Source organism: Echeneis naucrates, chromosome 6 (genome assembly GCF_900963305.1).
Source record: "Echeneis naucrates chromosome 6, fEcheNa1.1, whole genome shotgun sequence".
Classification (NCBI taxonomy): Eukaryota; Metazoa; Chordata; class Actinopteri; order Carangiformes; family Echeneidae; genus Echeneis; species Echeneis naucrates.
Window position 1 is genome coordinate 5500119 of NC_042516.1, and position 23288 is coordinate 5523406.

The 23288-nt window shown below is 41.8% G+C and overlaps 4 protein-coding genes across 5 annotated transcripts in view; 3 read left to right on the forward strand and 1 right to left on the reverse strand.

Annotated features, from left to right (window-relative positions):
- usp45 (ubiquitin specific peptidase 45) overlaps positions 1-3236 on the reverse strand; it is a 33296-nt gene extending 30060 nt beyond the window's left edge. For both annotated transcript variants that reach the window (XR_003840874.1, XM_029504930.1), the window contains exons 1-5: positions 2974-3236; positions 1946-2056; positions 1657-1826; positions 1250-1350; positions 481-581 (exon numbers count right to left, since the gene is read on the reverse strand). Coding sequence is in view for 1 of the 2 variants with exons in the window: in XM_029504930.1 (XP_029360790.1) it covers positions 481-581; positions 1250-1350; positions 1657-1826; positions 1946-2048 (475 nt within the window). In the remaining variant the exon portion in view is untranslated. The remainder of the gene's footprint in view (positions 1-480; positions 582-1249; positions 1351-1656; positions 1827-1945; positions 2057-2973) is intronic.
- A 617-nt stretch (positions 3237-3853) lies between these two features.
- Positions 3854-5873, forward strand: tstd3 (thiosulfate sulfurtransferase like domain containing 3). The gene is made up of 4 exons (XM_029504926.1): positions 3854-4083; positions 4205-4375; positions 4701-4860; positions 5110-5873. The coding sequence occupies exons 1-4, from the start codon at positions 3945-3947 to the stop codon at positions 5165-5167; spliced, it is 528 nt and encodes a 175-aa protein (XP_029360786.1). The 5' UTR covers positions 3854-3944; the 3' UTR covers positions 5168-5873.
- A 1615-nt stretch (positions 5874-7488) lies between these two features.
- LOC115044614 (glial fibrillary acidic protein) lies at positions 7489-11158 on the forward strand. Its single transcript, XM_029503742.1, has 11 exons — positions 7489-7709; positions 7942-8095; positions 8275-8424; positions 8848-8967; positions 9073-9168; positions 9256-9390; positions 9481-9591; positions 9694-9804; positions 9904-10028; positions 10114-10809; positions 11065-11158. The coding sequence occupies exons 1-11, from the start codon at positions 7489-7491 to the stop codon at positions 11156-11158; spliced, it is 2013 nt and encodes a 670-aa protein (XP_029359602.1).
- Positions 11159-17681: 6523 nt separating this feature from the next.
- On the forward strand, positions 17682-23052 carry prdm13 (PR domain containing 13). The gene is made up of 4 exons (XM_029505268.1): positions 17682-17825; positions 19376-19507; positions 19628-19748; positions 21554-23052. Exons 1-4 carry the CDS (start codon positions 17682-17684, stop codon positions 23050-23052), a joined length of 1896 nt encoding a protein of 631 aa, XP_029361128.1.
- Positions 23053-23288: the final 236 nt, after the last annotated feature.

A 23288-nucleotide genomic window follows, 5' to 3' on the forward strand; every position in this document is an offset into this window, starting at 1 on the left:
GACAATGACAATTTTGAACATTGTGACCAGCTAAACTGGTCCATCGTTGTTACGGATCACTTTGCTCAGATCTTGCAACAAGACTGCCAGGAACTGTTGCATAGCTGTGCACAGTTTATCTTGTGTGTCAGGCACAATAAACTTTGCTTTATTCACCAATGCTGGGGATTAAACAGAATTATTCATTCATCTTCAACTGCTTATCTGCTTCCGGGTCGCGGGTTAAACAGAATTAGGTGGCTTTAAAATGTCATCATCATTATCAGCTATTGTGTGTTCAAGGTAAAGCATTTTCTACTTCAAATAAACACAAGGTTGCAAAATTAATATTTGTAAAAAAAAAAACAACAAAAAAAAAAAACTCTTAAGTGAACTGACTTCTGCTCCACTGAAACTGTGGTGAAAATGTGCGAGCCCAATAAAAGCTTAATTCAACATCAGTAGGTGGCCAGACCTCCAGAATCTTACCAAACATCTTACCTGATGTAGCCTTGACAGAGTGCTTTTGTAAAAAGTCCAATGACTGTGCCAAAGCCTTCTTGTTGCAATGAGTGGAGAGCTCCTCATTACATTCAAAACACCTGTTACAATGAGAAGGGGTCATAGACAGACACAAATAGGCTTCGAGTTATTCTGGAATTTAACAGCCCTTAAGAAACTAATGTTAGAATTAACTATTATTTGACAACAGAATTATTTTGCTGAAGTGGAAATTACCCAAACATGACATAAGGGAGAGAAAAAGGCATTTTAGACCAAGTTATTGATAAAATCATATTGTGCCCAAAATATAGCAAAATAATTTGCAGGTTGAGAGACTGGAAACACCCTGAAAAAACATGAACAACACTACCATACCGACAGTGCATGATGACACTGGTACCTAATTACAACATTTAGGCAGTTTACTTGTTTTACCTCTCCTTAAATTGTTGTTGCCATTTTAAAGAAAAGCTGTCTCTTTTTCTGGGTTAATTTTAATTCTGTAATACAGACAATGAAATAATTATCTTCATTCAAATGACAATAAACAGGGAAAAACCTTCACAGTGTGACAGCTTTGGTGAACAAGGTCACATGCGTCAAAATACATTTGTATTAGCAAAATAAGGACAAAGAAATTGGATACCTTTTGGTATTTTTCCTTAAAAGCATGAACACTTGCCTGTAAATTCATCCACAGACCACATATTCTCTGCTTTTTTATGACAGTTCAGGATTAATGCAAGTTCTAATCAAGGTTTCTCACCAAGCCTTCCATGTGCTCAAGTTTATGGTGATGCAGTGAGATTCTGGATGAAACGCGTGGTAGTGCTTGACAGCGTGCTGGATCCCAGAGTGGTTACAGCCCTGTAAGAGGATTCATTTAAAAATCTGTACCAACCAGCATGGAGCATATTTAATCTTATGACACACTTGTGAAAAGACTATTTCTAATTAAATAAAGCCAAGTATACATGCAGTACAACATATCATACATACATATAATACAACATATAATCATCTAATACCTATATATATATATATATGTTTATCTGTTTAATTGTTCTGCAACATTTTAGTGTGAATAACTTATTGACTCAACAATTCTTGAAATAAGCAACATTTTACAGACATTGTGTTCTCACTGTTTAACGGTAAAAATATAAATCTCACCTGGAAGCCACACTTTAAGCACACCTGGATATCATGGGATGCTGCTGGTTCGCCATCGATCATGGTCCTTTCTTTCAGGCACTCAGAGCACATTAACCACACACTTGAGAGTACCGACTTCTTCACTGAACTTAAGTCCACTGCTTTACTCACATGCTGACAAGTCAACCCTGATTAAAATAAATAAATGCACACATATTTTACTTTTTCAGCATAAAAAATATTAATGTGCTGTTAAATGAAAACTAACAGTGTTAACTTTTAACAGTGCGTTGCCTCAGTGACTTACCGCTGACTTCATCTGATGATTCCTCATCTCGAGGTTTCCTCGGCTTATTAGTCCGCTTAGTCATATCTGCGGCTTTCAAAGAGAAAGGGTCCTTTAGCCGCATTTGGAGTTCTGGAGGGGAACATGTAGGACAAGCAGGTTTATCGACACTATACACAATCTGTATAACTAACTATAATATTAATATATATATATATATATATATATATATATATATATATATATCTCAAATGAAACTAAACTTAGCAAAACTAAGATAACCTTACTATATGTTATAGCATACTATATTCTAATAATTAGCAAAGCTAGTACTTGTCTCTAACGTCTGTTAAGATTTTACAAAAATGGGATTTACTGTACAGTGTTTAAAATGGTCCATGTGCATTTTGGGAGAGAAAGGACCATGTATCTCTGGTGTGACCACTATTTGCCTTATGCAGTACAACACATCTGCTTTACATTCAGGTGGGTGATTCTGATCTGTAGAATCGTGTCCTTTTTAATGAGTGACGTTGCTCATACATAAATATCTGTCTAATAATAATCAAGCTGTGTAATCAGCATCTAGTTATGTCACGTTGACTGATCTTGATAAAGAAGAAATCCCCACTCTCAACACTGTAAACGCATGTGTGTAGAAAACGTCAGACGAAAATCTTAGCTCTTTCATTTCAATCAGAAACGGAAGTGCAATGATAATATTTTTTTTGTTTTTGTTCAGAACAAATCAGACGAAACTCGAGCATGCTTGAAGATGGCAGTGAATAATCCCACTCAGAATTCCATTCATAAATCGATACGCAGGAAAGCTATACTATACTACGGGGGGTATAGTATGTAATTCAGAATAAACGGATAGATAAAAGGTGATTAGGGAAAACTATCTGTAAAGACCATGTTTAAGAGGCCTTGATTTGGATCGACTCTCCGATTCAGGCTAACATAAAGGATGTATGTCTTCGTGAAACAAATCTAAGCAGCACTTTGATTACGTCGCCATATTTTGATTTAGCGAAACGTGAACTCACCTCTTTATTCCAGCTCCTGTGTTGACTATGTTAGCTAACGTGAAGCCAACAGTGGGATGTCAACTCTTCCAGGATAGCAAACAAGCTAGCTACATTAGTACAAGTAAAATATTAACACGTTTGTATATCCAACAGTGCATGGCGGCATTAAGACAGCTCAAAGCAAAGCAGGAATAACATCAGTTACGCTGGCTGTAAAACGATTCGTTTTTCAGTCTGACTTTCTAAATGTTGTCAAGCTTGGGTAGCAGCAACTAGCAACACCGGTCAACATGTGACGCACTACGGTAGCTCAGTTAGGCCTGGTGCTGCATTCAGGGACATTCTAACCAAAGGGGGCAAAATTTAAGGTTTTTTGCTTTCCAAGCTCACCCAGTGTTTTTAGAAGGCAGGCTTGTGAAAATACAAATCTGTTAATTTACTGTTGAGATTGTTTCGTAAAAATTGACGTCATGTTTTTTTTTTTTTTTATAAAATATCAACAAAGAAGATTGTATAATGGAGAAAAAGTCTTGTGTGGCATGTTTCAGCCAATTTCCTCTTTGTTTTTAAATAAAAAGGCACCATCGTTACCATTTTTAAAATCAGTTCTAGAAATTAGCACAGTACATAGATAAATAACTCTACAGTAATTCGCATATGGACGAATGTTTGCTTATTTCCTATTTTCCCACGACCGCGAATGGATCACGATATCTTTAATAACATCGTGTTTGATTTGTTTGATATATATTGGGTACATCGCACCTATTCATTTGTTACAAAGTTTTGACCTTCGCGATATTTTGCCAACTGTTTACACTTTGACATGAACTCAAGGAAAGCGCTATTTTGTCCTTTCGGTGATCCGTAGGAGTGCGCATGCGCAAATCGTCGAAAGTCTGAGCAGTTCGACTGCCAATTGTAGTACACAGTTTTACTTCGAAGTCTCGGCTTTATACCGGCATCGTGTAACTACAGAGGTGCTGCCAATGGCTTTAAGAAGGTATTGGAGGTTTGTTGGGGTGGTCCCCCGGCTGTTATTGTGCAATACTGCCCTTCCAGGGGCATCTGTCCTGGGGGGGAGGAGTTCAGGGTCCAGCCTTGCCAGCCTTCATCATTGGCGCAGAAGTGAGTTTCAAATGAAACGCTGTGTGCTATTCTCAGCCGTCCATTGAATTGCCGTCTCCGTAGCTCTGGACTCACAGACATGTTTGGTTCCCCTTGCATTTCACGTTGTTTCTGCTCTCAGCCACAGAGTCGCTGCTTTGCAGCAGTTTCAGTTCGGCGGCGCCGAGCACAGCTGTGACTTACGAGCAGCTGAAGCAGCTCCTGGCCTCCCAGAAAGTTTTGGTTATAGATGTCAGAGAGCCCTGGGAGCTCAGAGAGTACGGCTTCATCCCTGGCTCCATCAATGTTCCCCGTGAGTGTTGCTGTACCAGATAAACACAAGGACTATTGGAGATTATATTCTCACAGTTCGTGTTGTGATAAACATGTCTATCAAAACATACGTTGACCTCTAGAAGTTGGTTTTGTGGTGCGTTTACTGAAAAGCAAAACTCCACCAGCATGCAGCACGGTTAATGGTGCGAAGGAGGTGAAAGGTGAATTTATTGTGGATCACGGAATATCCAAGTAAAACTTGCATTGCGTTGACATTCCTGTCAAAGCCAGAGTCAATGTTTTTCTTCACCGAGTAGCACGTATTTACCCCGTGACCTACCAGTGTGCGTTTGTCTTTGCAGTGGGACAAGTGAACACTGCCCTCCAGCTGACTTCAGAAGAGTTCAAAGAAAAGTTTGGAGGTGAAATGCCTAAACAGACAGATTACATCGTGTTTAGCTGTCTGGCAGGAGTCAGGAGTGAAGCTGCGCTCAACACAGCTGTGTCGCTGGGATACAAAGAGTGAGCCATATTTCTGTCAAAATCATTGATTTTCACCTCGTTCATGAAGAAATGACTGAATAATTTTTACAGGTGTACAAAGCATATTGAACATGATATGCATTTGACAATGATTTCTAGAAGCTTACAGTGGAATTGAGAAATGCAGTATATTACTGTGTATTTTTTATTAGTTGAGTCAAATTCAAAGGGACAACAGGAATTTCTAATGACACTGTTCTTTTCTCTTCCCTTTTTCCTTTATTTCAGTGTTCAGCATTACTCAGGTGGATGGCAAGACTGGGTGAAGCATGAGCAAAATAAATGATTCAGGGATTTAAAAAAAAGAGAGCGAGAGATTAAGCACATTTAAAGCTTACTCTGCAAATAAACTGCAAATTGACAGTACATAATCAATACTATTGTGAAGCTTTTAAAAGGTACACACACATTTGTGTTCATAGACATTAATTTACGTTCGTCATCTGTGAATCCCAAAGACTGAAACCAGAGGGCTCAACAATGATCGTGTTTGCTTTTTTGCTTGTTGTTTGTTTCACAAATCCTTGAAATAACTTGAAGTTTCTTGTAAATGTGTTTTAGCACAGAACAACTTACAAACATCTCAACACATATATATTCAATGACTGTTAACGTGACCAAAATTATGAATACACTATGCAAAAGACTTCTTAACTGGATCATTATCAAGTCTCTTATTGCGTATTATAAACAGTCCTCAAGCTGATGTATTGTAAATATTTCTCTTAGACACAACAGTCCTCATTGAATAAATAAAATTTATAGTTTTGGTTAACAGTGATATTAAGTGTGTCATTATTTATTTTTACAAAATAGAGATGAAGACAGTCACTCGGGACTATTAGTGGTGAACATGCAAAGGCTTCCTGAGGTGACAGCTGCTGGCACTAAGATGATCAATGGTATTGAAGGGCCATGTTGAATACCCATGATCTCACCATGAATTTGCCACACACCCTCCATGGAACATTAACAGGTTCCTCTGTCATCCATGCTAATGAATATGGGTTGTTGTTGTTGTTGTATTTTTTTATTTTTTATTTTTTTTTAAATGAGAATACTGCTGTGCTAACCCCAGCTACAAACCTTGTTCCCTGTTGACATTCCCTTATATGGTTTAAACAGTGCTCAAATTATATACTGATCACAGGTTAAGTTCAGGTTTATAAAGGGCCTCACAAAGCTGAGCAGAAGCTCTTTGATGCTGAGTTTCTTTATGTAAATAGGAATTTGACCTTTAAGAGACTTGATGCAGTAGTAGAATACACCTTGTATTACAAATAATCCCCATGCAGATGTGGGAACCTCCACTATTGTTCCTATTAATATTCCACTAATAAAAAATATCTATGAGTTTAATATATCACACTAAGTGTACTCTGTTGTTCAACCTGCAAGGTTAGGAAAACAAAATTCAGAATGACTGAATGACAGCTTGTCCTGTTTGTGTAATTTTAATCTTAACAATTCTCCAAAAAACCTCACTGTACATCATCCTATCATTTTATTCTTAATCACTTATTCAAACTTTGTGAGAATAAGGTAAATAATAGTCACGTATTTAGGAAAGTTAAGTGATAACATTTGAAATAAGACATAATAAATGCTGTAACATTCCACAGTGATGAGCAAAGTTTTTTTGTTGTGACATAGAAATAATTAGCAGCGAAAGATTCCACCTCTGCCCAAAAGTCTCATGTGGCTGCAAAATCTGAGCTCAGTGGAAAAAAAAATAGTGACCCTTAACAATGAGACCCTGTAGGTGTCGATGAAGAATTGCCCTTCACAAGCCTGACCACTGTTTTCTCCCCTTATGTCACTGTGTCATGTCAGCCGTAATCTCCAGACTGAAGCCCCCCCCCCTTCTTTTTCTACTGCTTCCATATTTTTGCCTTAGTTAATTTCATTTTCTTTCATCTGCACATTCCAATTTTAGTATGTTGGAAGCAGAGCAGACTAATAAGTACTAATTTATGTCAAATCTTGCCATAGGTCTTTGTTTCTCTGCAGCCGCTGCCTCATCAGGTCACCCTCCAGCTTCTGCTCAACATTCAATTAAAGTCCATCGTCCCATCAGAGCAGATCACGTCAGTACTGCACCTACTGGCTGCTCTGACTGACCAGACCCTGCTTGTCCACTTGTATGCCTGCCTAACAGTGTGCTGCTTAGTAATATGGTGGAAACTGAGATGGTGGATATATAATAATCTCAGAGAAACCCATTACTGGGTCTGCTAGAGAGAGAGAGAGGAAGAGCATAATACATACTCACACAATATATTGCAAAGAGACTAATAGATAATCATCCAATGAGGCCATCAGCCACTGCCCAGATCTGCCCCTCACACGCTGCTGACAGATATATGAGCTAAAGTTCAAACCTTCATTGGTGAAGAGGTTCGAGATTCCACAGATGGTGGCTCATGAACTGGGCTGTCTTAAGCAGAGGGGTGGCATGGCAAACAGCAAGCACTATAAAACCCTAGAAAAGGTCAACAATCAGAGAGTTGGAGCAGCACGAATGTGTGGTGAACCACAGAAAGGCCCCGTTCAAGTATTTCTTTTCCCTTCAGAGAATCACAGGGAAACACACTCCCTCCTGCCACCATGAGCTGCAGTCCGGAGAGGATCTCATCCTACCGTCGTCACTTTGAAGACGGTAATATTTCCCATCAGGTCAGGGTGTCCAGCTCATCCCCCAGCAGGAGAGAACCCCGTCGTGCCTCCATCGGTTACTCCTGCAGAACTGGAGCTGGCAGTATGCGCGTAGCATCTGTGGGAAGAAGGACCGTCTCAGCTGCACGCACACCTCGCGTGGTTGGAGCAGGGTAAGCCTGATCAGAACCTTCCCTGTATATGACCCATGGCAGGGTTTATGAGTTACATGGCTGTACTGAGAGATTTTAATTTCCTAAAGTGAGCACAAAAGAGAGTTGTTCAATTTAAAGCCCACTCTCTTCTGCAATTTATTTTTTTAAACAATACACTTGCAATGTGTCAAGTTACCCACTCTCCCCCTTATCAAAGCTGAGTCATATGTCTCTGGCTTTGTAGTGTGAGTGCAGGAGCCATGGTGTGTGTTGGGCCAGGTGGAGAGCCAGCCATAGACCTGGATGTGGCTGCAGCTGAGAACAAGCAGTTTCTAAGCACCCGCAACGATGAACGACAGGAGATGATTGTCCTCAATGATAGACTGGCTATCTACATTGATAAGGTAAAAGAATTCAGACAAACTACACTTTCTGTCTTCCATCAATGCAGATAAATACTTTTGTCAAGACCAAATGAAAATGCCTTCTGTGGAAAATGGGTGCATGTTATTTTCACTCAAGACAAGAAAACAATTTTCTTGTCTTGAAATATATCACAGCTGATGTTATCCTCTGCTTGCAGGTTCGAACACTTGAGCAGCAGAACAAGCTACTGGAGTCGGAGATTGAGGCCTACCAAAATCGCTTTGAAAAGCCGACAGGTCTGCGCCTCCTGTATGAGGAACAACTGAAAGAGCTGAAAAAGGTTGCTGACCAGATGAGAGTTCAGCGGGTGAGATGACTATATCCAGGCTGCACATTGATTCTTTTTTCTCCTTCTTTTTTAAAACATGTTTCAGATACTCAGCGAAGCAGAGAGATGGAATTCTTTGGTCTTTGTTCCAACCACACATACAAAATGTCAACTTGGTGTTTTTAAGATTACTTACCTGCTAACAGGCTTATTTCTGCCAGGCAAATGGAGAGGTGCCTCAGCGTGTTAGGGTGTCATCGAGTACAGCTGTCTTCTGCTATTTCTTATGCACAGACGACATGGCTTGGCTATGCACATGCAAAAATACACACACACACACAAAAGCACATTCAGGTTTGAATATAAAATGCAAAAGAGGCTGATCTGTATTTTTAACACACCCTTGCACACACCTTCAAATCTAATAAACGACCATATTACTTATGGTTTCTTGGTTTTCAGGACGTTTCTTTGGCAGCTAAGGAGTCCACAGCTGCTCAACTGGAGGAAATAAAAGTCAAATATGAAGAGGCTGTGGAACTGAGGAAGAAAGCCGAGCTCGACATTGAGACCTTCCGTCCAGTAAATTCCATTTAATTCGAAATTTATTATTTATAAATTCATTATTCGTAATATAACTTAAACAAGCAACAGCAATGAACCTGCATGAAATTGTTTGTTCTGCAGGATGTTGACAAAGCCACCTCCTCACGCATTGCCTTGGAGAAGAAGCTGGAGCAACTGGAAATCGAAATTGAATTCCTAAAACGGGTTCATCAACAGGTGGATAAAATTGGCATTTAACAATTGCATATGCAGTTTGCTTTTCATTTTCATCATTGCTAAAGGTTTTTTTTTTTTTTTTTGCAGGAAATCGATGAGCTCATGAAGCAGATCTATGCAGCTCATGCCACAGCTCAGAGTGCGTTCTCCTTGCCTGACCTGGCAGCTGCTTTGAAACAAATCCAAACCCAATATGATGACATTGCGGCCAAAAATCTCCAGGTAGAATAGGGTCACATCTGCCCTGCACTACGCAGTTGGAAATCCTCTCTGTCCCAAATTAATCAACAGTGGTCTTTTGGTTATTTCTAGGATATGGATTCTTGGTACAAAAACAAGTTTGAAGATCTAACCCAGAAGACATCCAGGCATGTTGACAGAGTTCGAAGCATCAGAGAACAAATAGCAGGTGCCAAAAAGGATGTAAGTGTCAAAGGGTCAAAATTAATATATGAAGGTAGCTCATCATTTTTACATCATTATTGAATACCTATAATAAATACAACCATTCCGATATATCCCCAGATACAAAGCAAAGAACATGACCTTGATTCTCTGAGAACCAGAAATGAAGCGCTTGAGGTCCAGATCCGAGAAATGCAAGAAAAAAACAAGAAGGAGCTTGAAGACCTGCAGGTTAACGTGGACTCATGTTGCAGGGTGCAAACCTAACACAAAGTTGCTCCAATAGTTCAGCCCTTTCAGTGAGTTCATTTGATGTTCTTAACCGAACAGGCTCGCATTGAGGCTCTGCAGCTTGAGCTGAAATCCACAAAGGAGAAAATTGCATTGCACTTGCGCGAGTACCAGGATCTCTTAAATGTAAAAATGGCCCTGGAGATTGAGATCACAACTTATCGGTAAAGGAAATACATCCAGAAGGTTGACTTTGTACAATGTGTTTGAATCAAGATTAATTTCTCATTGTTTGCACTTTCTTTGCAGAAAATTGATTGAAGGGGAGGATCTGCGGCTGTCTGGCATGATGCAAACCCTGTCTCTTACCTCCAGTTGCATGGGTGCCATTGGTGGCGGGAAGAGCTTTGGTGGACTAGGCATGGGCGGTGGAGATGGAATGGGTGGTGGACTGACAGGGGTTAGTGGAGGCATGGGGAGTGGAAGAGAAATGATGGGGGGGCTGGGTCTAGGAGCAACCAGCAGGGTTAGTGAAGGAGTTGGTGCTAGAGGAATGAGTGGTGTTGGTACTGGTGCTGGAAGAAATGTTGGTGCTGGTGGGTTGAGTACCGGACGAGGTGATGCAGGACTGAATGCTGCAGGAACTGGGGGTGGAGGCACTGCTTTTGGGGCAAAGGTTGACAGCATAATGGGTAGTACTAGAATGGGTACAGGAAATATCTCTACAAATTCAGTTGGCATTGCGTCCAGTGGAGGAAATGTTGGCGTAGGTCGGAGGTCAGATGGAGGAAATAGTGGGGATGGAAGCAGTGGATTGGGTCCTGCTGGGATTAGTGGTGGAAGAGGAGGCAGTGGAGGAACTGATGGCATGGGTCGGGAGGTTGCACAGTCAGGAGTTGGTGGGAAGGGGAAGACTGGTGGAGAGTCAAATGACTATGACGGCAACATTGACGCCTATACAGGGCAGGCTGTGGAGCTGACGGAGAGAAGGACAGTGCTCATTAGGTAAAGGTGCCATCAGGTATCATTTCTATTTATCTTGAACAAAGCACTGTCAGAGAAAGCTTTCAGACAAATTAAACATGGCTAAAGATGCACTGATAAAGATAAAGAAGCTTTGATTTTAAGGGTCTTAACCTGCTTTAGGCCAGAGGCAGAGTTAGTGGGGTCAGTGTAGTGCTGCTTAGAAACCAGCCATTTTAACAGGTGTACTAACACCTAGCAACTTCCACTCTTTCTTTATGCATTGTCCCCCAACAGAACAGTGAAAAATGAGGACGACGTGCTGGAGACAGACCACCAAGAACAAAGATATACCATCACTGGTGCAGCCGATGACTCGGACGAGGAATGACCAGCATGAATTCCCGAGTGACCCCTTCTCACCCTCAAGCCTCCACGCCCCTCTAAGCTTTGCACTGACCAAACCCGATGTCTGGACACTGACCTCTAACCTTTGCCCTGGACATGAAGTCCATGAATGACCCTTTTGCTGCAATGTTAAACCTTCACCTTAAAACCTTTTAAGTATGCTTAAGAACACTCAACATGGTCTCTACACTTTTGTGTGCCTTACACTCCCTCCATTTTCTATGCACTGCAAATAAAGCTATCAGCATTCACTTGTTTTTTCTGATGTCTCTTTTAAGTTTTTTTCTTTGAGGTGCCTTTTGAGGACACTAAATGGTTTCTAGCACATTTGCATGCTGGTACACATGTAATTTTGCTCTCTCAACTGAGAGAGACATTGCTTATGTTCATAGTGTTGACTGAAGGAGATAATGCGGAAAAAAGGGTGGGGGGGAGGGGGCGGAGGCAGAGAAGGAAAAGCAAAACAGAAAGAGCAAGAGAGTCACCTGAGGGTTGGCGCGGCTGCTTTGACACTTTCTGGAGGGCTGAGGAATCCATCAGTCAAATTTCACTCTACAGCAGACTGATGGCACACAGCCGTTTTCTGTCCTCATTCCATCCACATCCACACCTTTTCCGTCGGCTGCTGATTGAGAGCGACTGGATCTGGCCAGCAGATGCCAAACACTCTCAGTGTCCTGCTAAAGGGCAGAGAGCAGAAACATGCAACACCACAGTCCTATGACGGAAACTGCAACAAACACAGGAACAGGACCAGTGTTGTTATGGCAGCAATAAGACTACTCTGCCAGCATTGTTATAATGGGAAAGAGCTTACTAAAAACCACCTTTAAAAATAATAACAATAATTGAGAAAAAAAAAAAAACTAAACACAGTTCTTATCCCACAATGAAATGTATTCACAATAAATTAAATATAGTGGCACCTTAATTGTTCTTTTGATAAATACATAAATTTGGTCTTGCTTCAAATTAATTATTTTGTTGTCCATGTTAATTAACAGTGCAGTGGACTGGATTTCCCACACAGGGAAATATATATATCTTAATAAGGAAGGTATTGACACAAACTATTTAAAAAAAAAATTAATTGGATTTACTCACTTCTTAATCTAGCCAGAAGCAACAAAATCGAGGATTGATAATGACCATAAGTCTAGCTGGAGCCAGTCATCATACTTACGCTAGAGCCACATCATTGTTGCGTTTATTTTTATAATGACTATGGGTTCATGTTAAAATAATCAATATTTCTCTCGGGCATCACATTTCCACAAGCTCGTCTCACCCGAACACACAGGAGACAATTAATTTGAACCTATAACTGTCAATCGGAAACATAATGAGGAGCCGCGGGACGTCATATCATTAGATCACATTTTGTTGCAGCAAATTATTCATGTGCATCTAACCCGAAATACGATTATACATAACTGATACAGGGAGATAAATAGATTTCTCATCACCGCTTTATGCAGGAATGGAAGTGTCTGTGTGTGTCTGTGTGTGTCTGTGTGTGTGTGTGTGTGTCTGTGCGGAATGCGGAGCTCTCCATGGTGCTTCGTCCTCACACTGACTCGCCAGAAAACACACTGTAATAAAACAAATACACGTTTAAATTAATTCATTGGCTAATTTTTATACATTGATTTACATTCCAACACACACCAACGGTAATTGTACTATAACAGTTTGCTGCAGTTTGCAGTGAATATCTTTCACTTTTCTTAATTTTTTTCCCCTCAGTGTTCAAAGATACTGACGGATAAAAAGGATTGGAAAAATAAAAATAACAGTCAATGGTTTATAATAATAATAATAATAATAATAATAATAATAATAATAATAATAATAATAATAATAATAATAATAATAATAATAATTGTTATTATTGTTATTATTATTATTATCATCATTATCATTATTTGGAAATTTGCTGTAAAACTGAACAAATTGCAAAACTTCCTTTTTTAAAAAAAAAAAACAAACAAACAAACAAAAACATTTCTAAGATATGAAAGGGAAATGAATGTGAAATAGAAAAGAAAATGATTCAGATATTAGTTCAGGTTATAACCATGACTTGGGCTAAAATATTTGCCCTGATTCCAACACATAGGCCAGCCAAGGTTACATGTGTTTAAACATGCTCTTTGCCATTTTAGTTGTTTTGCTCACTTGAAGTTTGCAGAAACACTCCGCAGAGCCAATTGGGTCACTAACCTTCATCCTTTAAGAAAAATGGTGTTTTACTCGAAGCCGAGGGAAAGAAGGGCAAAAGTTGGGACTTTCTTTGAAACCTGTGATTTTCTGTCACTTTGTGCATATGCTTTGGGTGGCTAAATCCCAATTAGGGTCGGCTGACACGCTGCTCTATTCATGCAGAGCCTTGCCTGCATACATTTGCCTAGGAATGAACTTCTCAAATAGATCTCCTGCTAAATGCGTTGGACAGCAGAGAGAATCGGCCTGAGTGACACTTTCTTTCTGAGGCGCTCGAGTGAGAAAAGGTATGAATTTATAAGGTACACCGAAACATATCAATTCTCGCAACTTCACACGCCTTTATCCGCGTCTCTTCATGCGAGACAAAGTGAGTTTAAGTCAGGGAAATGTGGCCTGAAAAAAACGCCAGGCGCAAAAAAAACCCCTTTGAATACCGAAACGGTGCAGCCCCCTTCTGGGGGAAAAAGAGAGGAGGCATTTTGAATAAAATCACGCATGAACAGAGTTGAATCAGGTGCCGTTTATTCGACTCCTCTCTAATGCGATTTTGAATATTAGTCTGGGTTAAAATCCCAATCATGTCATCTGGTGGGAGTCCCATACAAGCATCATTACTATTCAAACGCGTCGCAAATGTCCCACCCGCATCAAGACAGCTGGTCTGCCTTTGGTGCAGCTTGCGTCTTTCCCCAGGTTTCTAACAGTGTAAAACACCTTAAAGATATAATCCATCCTTTTTATTTTAAATAGATAAACGAGAAGCGAAGAAGGAAATTTTAAAAGCCTGTCTGAACATCTTCTTTCTGTTTCCCCGTCTAAAAGACATGCTATTAAGTTAGTATTTATGCATTTATTTATTGCTTGATAGAGTTCAAGCTGAAAAAAAAAATCATGAGAATCTCACGTTCATTTTTTAAATTAACAGACGTGTGACCAAATGACTCTGAGATCTGCAGAAGGTGTGGGCTTACATGGGGAGAAATAAATGGATTTAGACTAACACAAAGTCATTTCTAAGACGTGGGAATCTGTGAGAAATAGGCCACATTGCTAAGTGGGACAATGATTGGGCTCTGTTGAATAGACCCAAACAAAGTTTATGGGTCGACATAAAAAATGTGTTTTCTTCTGAGCTCAGAGGGGTCTTAAATGGTAGGCCATTGAAACCAGTCCAGGAGAGGTGGTGGTGAACCCTTGGCACCCCTGAGGTATAGTCAGGGTGCATGAATGGTGATCCCTGGTGGGGCATTGCTCTCTGTATTTGCCGCGTTGCTTTGCAGACAGGTTGTTCCTCTATATTCATGGCTCATTAATGGCCAACCAGTTAAATCAGAGCCCCACCGTTTAGACAGTTGAAATCCAAAAGAGGCTGGCAAGAGCCGGACAGAGCCGCCCATAAAAACGTCTCCCTCCTCTCCCAAATTCCGATTCTTCTCCAGTCGTTATTTAAATTCATTAAAAAGACGCAGAGTTCATTTAACAGAAGCGCGCTTGCAAAAAATGCGGTTGATTGACTCCGCAATATTGTCCAAGAATAAAGATCCGACCATGTAATTAATGTCTTTTTCTTTCAAAAAAAGGAGGGGGGACAATACCGCCGGTCAGGCCATTTAATTTCATTTAATTTTCCATCCCATTTGCTTCCAACATTGCTTTCACTTTGACACCGAGTCTTTTCACTGCTTCCGGGGTTTCCCTGCGCACAGCGGAGCTGTGGATTCACCCCGGCCACTGCTCCACGAACAGAAAGGACGCGTCTTCGCCTTCCTCAGAGAATAATTCATTTCACTGTATGGAGAAGTGCGGGGCTTTAAAAGAGGCGCAGGGGTGGATGGGAACCAGCCGCAAATGCCCAGGCGTTAATAAATAACCTCTCTGCACAGCCGGGTGCAAACGTTGCGCCTATTGATGAGATTGTTCGCGTGTCGTTCAGGCTCTTTGAGTGTGGAGGAGCGCAGGCAGTGAGGGTGGGTGGGGGTGGGGGGGCAGGAGGGTTGTGTATTAGCTGTTTGTTTATAGAGTTTCATTATTTGACCCGAAACGTTTCAGTGTTTTTTTTTTTTGTGTGTGTGTTTTTTTTTTTTTTTTTTATCAACAGTACCCATTTAATAAATAGGTTCTATTTGAAAAATTTCAGTTTTTTATTCATTCAATCTAATCACTCATCATCCATCATGGAAAAAGCTGTGATTTTTTTTTTTTTTTTTTTACAGATATGATCATTCTCCAGTAGACTCTTGATTTCTTGAAAAAAAGAAGCTCCCTGTCATGATTTGTACTCAAGGTCGCAGCGGACAGGTCAGAGGTTAACACGCTCATGGTCTGAATTGATCACCCACAGGTCCTTGTTCTCCTTCTTCTCCGTTCAGGCTCATCACTGCTGCATCAAAGAGTTCCAACAACTTTAAACAACCTGCTGCACAGAGCCACTTGCTGCAGGCATTCACTCACGCCATTGATACTATTCAATGTTTATAACAAACCAGCGAGTGAATCAGTCTTTGAAAGCGCTTGGATCATTTAGTCAGTCTTGCATGATTTTATATATTCTAAAATAAGAAGTTCATCATCAAAGTTGTTCCGGCAAACTTTGGAGTCAAAAGTTGAATTTGACTGTCGTTGTAATATTCATTTTCTACACTGCTCAGTATGGAGATTTCTCCATATGTGACACTGAATTAATATGTGAAACTGAATATTTTAGAGAGGCTACTGAGAGATTAAATCTCAGAGAAAATTCTTCTTGAATTTCATCAAGTCTCATTTAAAAAAACAATTGATCAGCACATGAAAATCTTTGGCAATATGTGTTTTTCAACTGCAAAATCAATCAATCAATCAATCACTTTTGTTCAAGTCAGTTAATCAATCAATATAACAACATTTAATCAATTTGTTTCTTTAATATGACTGTATATTTATAGCATGTCTGATTTCATTCCACAGCGGACCCATATTTGTATTTAGCTGATAATATTAAGTTTATAGGAATATGTAATATTCCTGCGTGTCATTTGCTGAATGGTGGGAAATTTATTATTATTACTGTATGGCACTGAGCTCAATTTCTTTGTAATTCATTTTGCAGGAGAAAATCTTTTCTGAAAATAATTAAAATTCAAAACTCGAAATATCCCCCCCCCCCCCATCTAATAAATTAGTGAATGTAAAACCACTCACCTACCGAGAGAAATATCCCCGCTGATCGGTGTACCCGTTGACTACAATCGGAACAAACGTGTTGAATGAGGTAGACGAAACATGAAAACCACAAGTGTGTGTGTGTGCCTGCGTGTGTGTGTGTGTGTGTGTGTGTGTGTGTGTGTGTGTGTGTGTGTGTGTGTGTGTGTTTGCGTTGGAAAAATGGTGATGGTTATTTTGCGGTGTTTTTTTTTTCTCCTCTCCTTTCTCTTCTTCCTACTGGTGGTTCTGCCTTTTCAGTACCTGCCTGATCTCAACCCGGCACACGCCGAGAGTCAATAGAAAGTTAACAAGTACTCTAAACTTTCCTGCTCCTTTTGTTCATATAAGAACACAAAAGAGGAGGCAGAATAAAGAAGCTTTGAAGTATATAAAACCCAAAGAATGCCAGCCAAGTAGATTTAAAGTAGCCACTGATTTCCAAAACCTGGCCTGAAAAGAAAGAATGGAAAAGGGTGAGGATTTATGGATAAATTATACAGTGGATTTGTCAGTTAAAATATCGGAACTGTCTGGAGGACAAAGCCACATGCTGAGGATTAATGGTCGCTCTGGACCTTTGATTCTGCACCCTCTTTTCTCTGCCCTTGACAAATTGGATTTTGGGGATGGGAAGGTCGCCTGGCCCTTTGTGTCTCTTGACCGTTTTGGAACAATTCATTATGCGCCGGGGTGAGGGAAAGTCTCCATGTGACCAGGCCGGCCCGTTTTCCCTCTCCTCACAGCTGCTGGGAGAGCCCAACTCTCTCACACTCCTGCTCGCTGCTGCCGCAAAACTCAGGAGCGCTCCCCCCCTCTCTCCTCCCCCTTAAACTACCTAACATAGCACTGCATCACCTCTCCTCCTCCGACACACACACTTGCATCCTGAGTTGGAGAGGGGGTGTGGAGAGGAGGGGGCTACCTTGCCTGCACCATCACTAGAAAAGCCGGAGAGCATAACGCCACCGCGTCACTTTGAGGGCGGATATCGGCCGGTCCTCATCCTCTCATCCTCTCTTCCTCCTCCTCTTCCTCCTTCCCGGCGCTCTCCTACTTGGTCTCCATCAGTCTTCATGGTTCTGATCTCACCCCATGCCATGCAAGCCACCCGGGCGTCCACCACCGTCAGTGTGTTTGCGGACTGCACCATCCCGACCGGGCTCCGGATAGGACCGGTACCGGGCATCTTCAAACTGGGGAAGTACGTGTCGGATCGTAAGGAAGTTGGACCCAAAAAGAAAGTGAGTTTTAAACATTGAAACTTATAAAATATGTTCTTTTCTTTGTTGTTGTTCCACAAATTGTCTTTCTGAAATATTCTGAAGTGATCTGGGTCAATCACCTGCACACTGGAGCTGCAAAGCGATATTTCAAATTAAAACTTCACATCTATTATTATTATTATTAATGAGGAGCCAAGATTTGTTTTCCCAAAATATGTAACATTTAAAAAGCATTTAATTTAAAAAAAATCTCTTTCTGCTTTCCTGTTTTTTATGATTCAAATGTATCCTATCGAGGAAAAAAAAAACGAACAAACAACAACACAAAACTTCTTATATATTTGAAAATAATATTGTATAAACCCTTTTAAATGTGTGATGTTAAAAACGACCCGGCTGCACTGTCAGACTCCATCGGGCCCTCGGTTATTAATTGGTTTGGCCTGTCACGTTGGAAATAATTGAGCTCCATTAGTGGCAGACTTGTCAGTCTGTGCTTCTACTTAACCGGCCTAATGGGCGACCCGGGTCTGCTGTGTGGGATTTCATGCCCTGAGCCGCCTCACATTTCACTGCCTGGCGGGCCTGTTATCCCGATGAGTCGTTTAATTTTAATGTAATCCGGCCACAGAAAGATGCCAGTGAGGCCCCGTCCTGCTGCCTGGGGTTAAGAAAAATACGCAAAACTATAATAACGATAAAGTTCTGAGTAAAAAAAAAAAAAAAAACAGTCACGTTAGCGGATTGGGATTAAAATCTTCATATATTCAACAGCCTGGCATTCATTTTTTAAAGTTAATACAGCAAATAATTAAAAATAAAAGCCTTAAAATACACACACACACACACACGCACAAATAATCGGACGTCTCTAAATAAAAAAACAAAAACAAAACAAAACAAAAAAATAACTTTCAAACACATAGACAGTGGTAAACAATTTGCTGCTGTGGGCGCATCTATAACCGCACCCTGTTATTGTTAAAGCTGTCAGCGCTTGTGATTGATGCGTCTAAATGCGTGGCCCCGGGCTGCCGGAGATCATCAGGTGCAATCTCTGTGTCAAATGTCACGCTTCGATCTTTAATATCCTTGAACAGTTTAGAAACGCTCTGACACTCCTCAAATTCGTTTCCCATATCAACTCAATTAGGCCCGTGTGTCATTCTCTTTAGTAAATTATCAGCAGAGCGGATAAAGACGCATTAAGTGCGTTTTAGTCAAGCATGGCCGCGGCACCTCCAGGTACTTCAACAGAGAACCAGGGGCCAAGATATTGGAAGGCTGAGTTCGTCAATAAAAAATAAAAAATACAAATCAAATTAAATAAATAAATTTTAAAAGTGGATATGCGGGTTTTTATATTAGGAGATAAAATCTGAGCAATTGCATAAAAAACAGGACAAATGTCTTTTCTCTCTTACACACTGAATAGATGTAACCTATTCAGTTTCTTTCTGCAAGAGGAGATGGCCTGCATTCAAGGGCCTTTATTTTCCATCATGCTTACGATAGTTGGTGGTCAATTGCAAGTCTCATCCATTTCATTTTCTTTTTCATTCGCTTAGATCCACTTGGTTCGTGGGGAGTTCGTGGATGAATCGGGCTCTCCCGTACCAGACTGGATCGGATTCATCCGAGCCGCCAGGAACAGCCAGGAGCAAAACCTGGAGGCTGTGTCGGACTTACCTGGTGGACAGGTGATTTTTTTTTTTTTTTTTTTTTTACCCATTCATACATAAACTCTGTGGACTGATTTTTTTCAAACTCATCTCCAGACACAGCAGTTAACCCCTTCCCCTCACATTTTCCTCTATAAGATTTTCTACCGGGTGCTGAGAGAAATCCCCGCAGGAGAGGAGCTCAGTGTTTGGTACTCCAATGCCCTGGCCCAATGGTACGACATTCCCACCACGGCCACTCCCACGCACGACGAGAAAGGTAAGTCAGCCTACTACTGATGGTATATAAAGCAGTACTTTAAGGCAGTGAATGAATTAGAATCTGACAAATAATAATAAGGACGAGAATAATAAAAAGAAGGTTCCACAGCGTTTTCAGGTCCACAGCAGTCCTGTCTGCGGGCTAGATAGATCTGACTGTCATCGACGTGTTGAGGCTCCATCAGTGCACAGTTAAATGACTGCCAATAACCGTGATGCGTTTTATCGCTGTCATATGGAAATCAATTGGATGTTGTTTGTTGTCATGCATCCTGCATTTTAAATTTTTTTATTATAAATTTATTTAATGTAAAACAACACATTTCCATCAACTACGACCCCCCCCCCGCCCCCGCTCTCTCACTTCAAACGAAAAGGATGTTGAGGGATTATTTTTCAGACTCAAACAAAGCAATTTATTTTAAGATTATTAGTTTGAAGGTGCAGTTAAAGACGATGGGGTTTAATCTCGTGGTTAAGCGCTTTTCTGTTTCGCACTGTTTTGTTTTGTGTTTTGTTTTGTGTGTTTTTTTTTTTTTGGCGGAGCCGTTTAATCCATTTGTTTGTTTGATGATAGTTTGGCTTTTACATTTAGAGATTAATGGCTAATCTTTATCAAAACACCAGCTCAACAGGAACGAATTCCTTTAAAAAAAGAAAGAAAAAAAAAACGGTTATCATCAACAGATACTTCGCAGGAATTTCCTCCAAGAGACGATGATGCTGGATTACTTTTGTTTGCTGCTGGAAAGCTCCCTTTTTCTGAGCGAACAAATGTAAAAAGGAAAAGACTTGAAATGACAGGCTTTCAAATCTGTGTCGAGAGAAAAAAAAAAAAAACTCAAAACGTAATAAAGTAATTATGGTGCTTCAAACACATAATAAAATAGCAATTAAAAGCAGAAATCGACACGTCTGTGCGACTGTAGGAGATGAGGAGGCTGCCGATTCGGTCCCTAGACGGAAGGTTAACAAATGCCAGCGCCCCATTAATATTCATGCAGTCAAAAGCAAATAAATTTAAAAACAAGTGCTTCACGGTGGATTAGGTGGGTGCGTTTATGTATTGTGGCCTAATGAATGCTAACTTTTATGCGGGGTGTATATTGCCCTTATTCTCCGGCCCAACACACCGTGTGCGCTCCTGGACATACGCTCGCTCCCATTATTAGGCGTCAACAGATGGGCCGCCGCCATTGTTTCTGGAGACTTGCGATTTCAAGCAACAGCTGCTGTCACTTCCACGGGAAAGAGCACAGAGAGAGCGAAAGTGCCGCGTTCAATGAGCCGGTTTCCGAGCGCCAGATTGGGCAGGGCGTTTGCTCTTTTGATGGTGATCATAAACAATGCCCCGTGTGAGGATTACAAAATCATTACATCTATATTAACCCCTGAGTGCTCAAATGGAGGTCATTGAGATGGGTCCCTGGGTCTATTACCATTTGGCATTAGATCTTAGGAACAGATCACATCTATTAGGCCTCGATATAAGTATAAACAGCATCTGATGAAAATCTTCCCTGGAGAGAAACATTTTCATCGGGAAATCGATCAAATGTGAAAATGATTTATATGATTTCGACATTTAATTTATACTGCTGCACTGCTGTGTGGGCATGCACGGACTGGTGTCCACAGGTTGCCAAACCTGTTATTTTGGTTTTACGCATGGGGCCTGGCAGTTTGCGCTTGATAACAGCGTGTAAATTCTCATGTAATCGATAAATTATTTCAATCTGTGCCGTGTCTTGTAATATTCCACTCTCCTCGTCATTAACGTCATGTTCGCCCTTGTGTCTGCAGGTGAGGAGCGTTACATCTGCTGGTACTGCTGGAGAATATTCAAATACCCTAACACGCTCAAGGCCCATGTCCACTTCCACTGCGCTCTGAGCAACGGGCGGGGGTTTGTGAACAGCGAGCAGGCCAGAGGCACCGAGACCTTCAGCAGATCACCAAAGTCTGGAGACATCCCCAACACCTCCACCTCCCCGAGGAGCGGCCACAGTAACTCCTCCATCTCAGACTCTGGCAGGCGGGCAGTGTCCTCCTCGTCATTTCTAAACAGAGCGGGACTATCAAAGAAAAGCAGCTCTCTGGAACAGGACAGGGCCCTCGACATGAGCGTGACCTCAGCCAGGAGCCAAGGACAGCTCCTCAGCCTGGGCACCACCTCCTCGGTCCTGAGCAGCATGAGTTTCCACCCGGGCGTGCGCTCCGCCTTCAAACCGACCGGTGTCTCCAAAGTTCCGGCCGCGGATGCCTCCAGAGAGGACGCCAACGGTAAGCTCAGCGGCCTGGGCTTCAGCAAACTTATTGGGAACACAAAACCCCTCCGCAATGTGGGCGAGACTCTAAATGGAGGAGGGAGCCATCCCCCAAAATGCTCGCCGGCGATAATGGACGCAGCGTCTCCGATGGCGCCGTGCGCAAACTCTATCCGGGGGTTCCCGCGTTGCCTCACGCTGCCCCACGTTGAGGAGACCTCCGCGTTTAAGCACGTGGAGAGCCGGATGCACTCCGGCCTATCCCCGTCCCGTTACCCTCAGATGCCCCCCGGGCTCCATTTTGAAAGGTTCGCCCTCCCCCACTTCGACGGAGTTAAAACTTACGGAGGAGACTGCAACATCCCGCTGATGCCCTTCACCGTCTATAACGGGGAGCTCCTCTATAGCTCACCTTACTATCCGCTCAAGTTCCACTTCGGCAACCTCCTCAAGTACCCAGAGTCCATGTCCTACTTCGGTGCCCCCGCGCTGAGCCAAGACTTGGGCTCCATCACCAACATCGACCGGGAGATCGCCATGCACACGCAGCAGCTGTCTGAAATCGCCGCGGAGAAGAACCGGACGCGATTGGATTCGATGCCCCCCGGGGGCGCCAGCAACGCCGGCTCTGGCAAACCCAAAAAGGGACACCTGTGTCTGTACTGCGGAAAACTGTACTCCAGAAAATACGGCCTGAAAATCCACATGAGGACTCACACGGGTTATAAACCCCTCAAGTGCAAGGTGTGCTTCAGGCCCTTCGGAGACCCCAGCAACCTGAACAAGCACATCCGGCTCCACGCCGAGGGGAACACCCCTTACAGGTGCGACTTCTGCGGGAAGGTGCTGGTGCGCAGGCGGGACCTGGAGAGGCACGTCAAGTCCAGACACCCGGGACAGACCGTCAAGAAACTGGATGACAAACCGGGAGGCCTGTTCGAGGACGCAGAGCAAAAGAGCGACAATGACAGTGACGTAGACGTCTGCTTCACCGACGACCAGAGCGACCAGGAGTCCAGCAAAAATAATGACTGAGACGGTTTCAGGCGCACAGAAACTGCCCATTGTCTTTAAATGGTGTGCACAACAACATGTGTCATTTTGTCTTGTATCAAGTCTGATATTTCTACCCAAGAGCATTTGATCTGCAGCACACTCCACAAACTCTTTCCATCCATCTGCAGTTGAAATCCTAACATTTTAACCAAGAGGAGATCTATATAGGTTCGTTTGTTGGTCAGGCGTTATTTACAGGTGGCAGGTAAAATGTT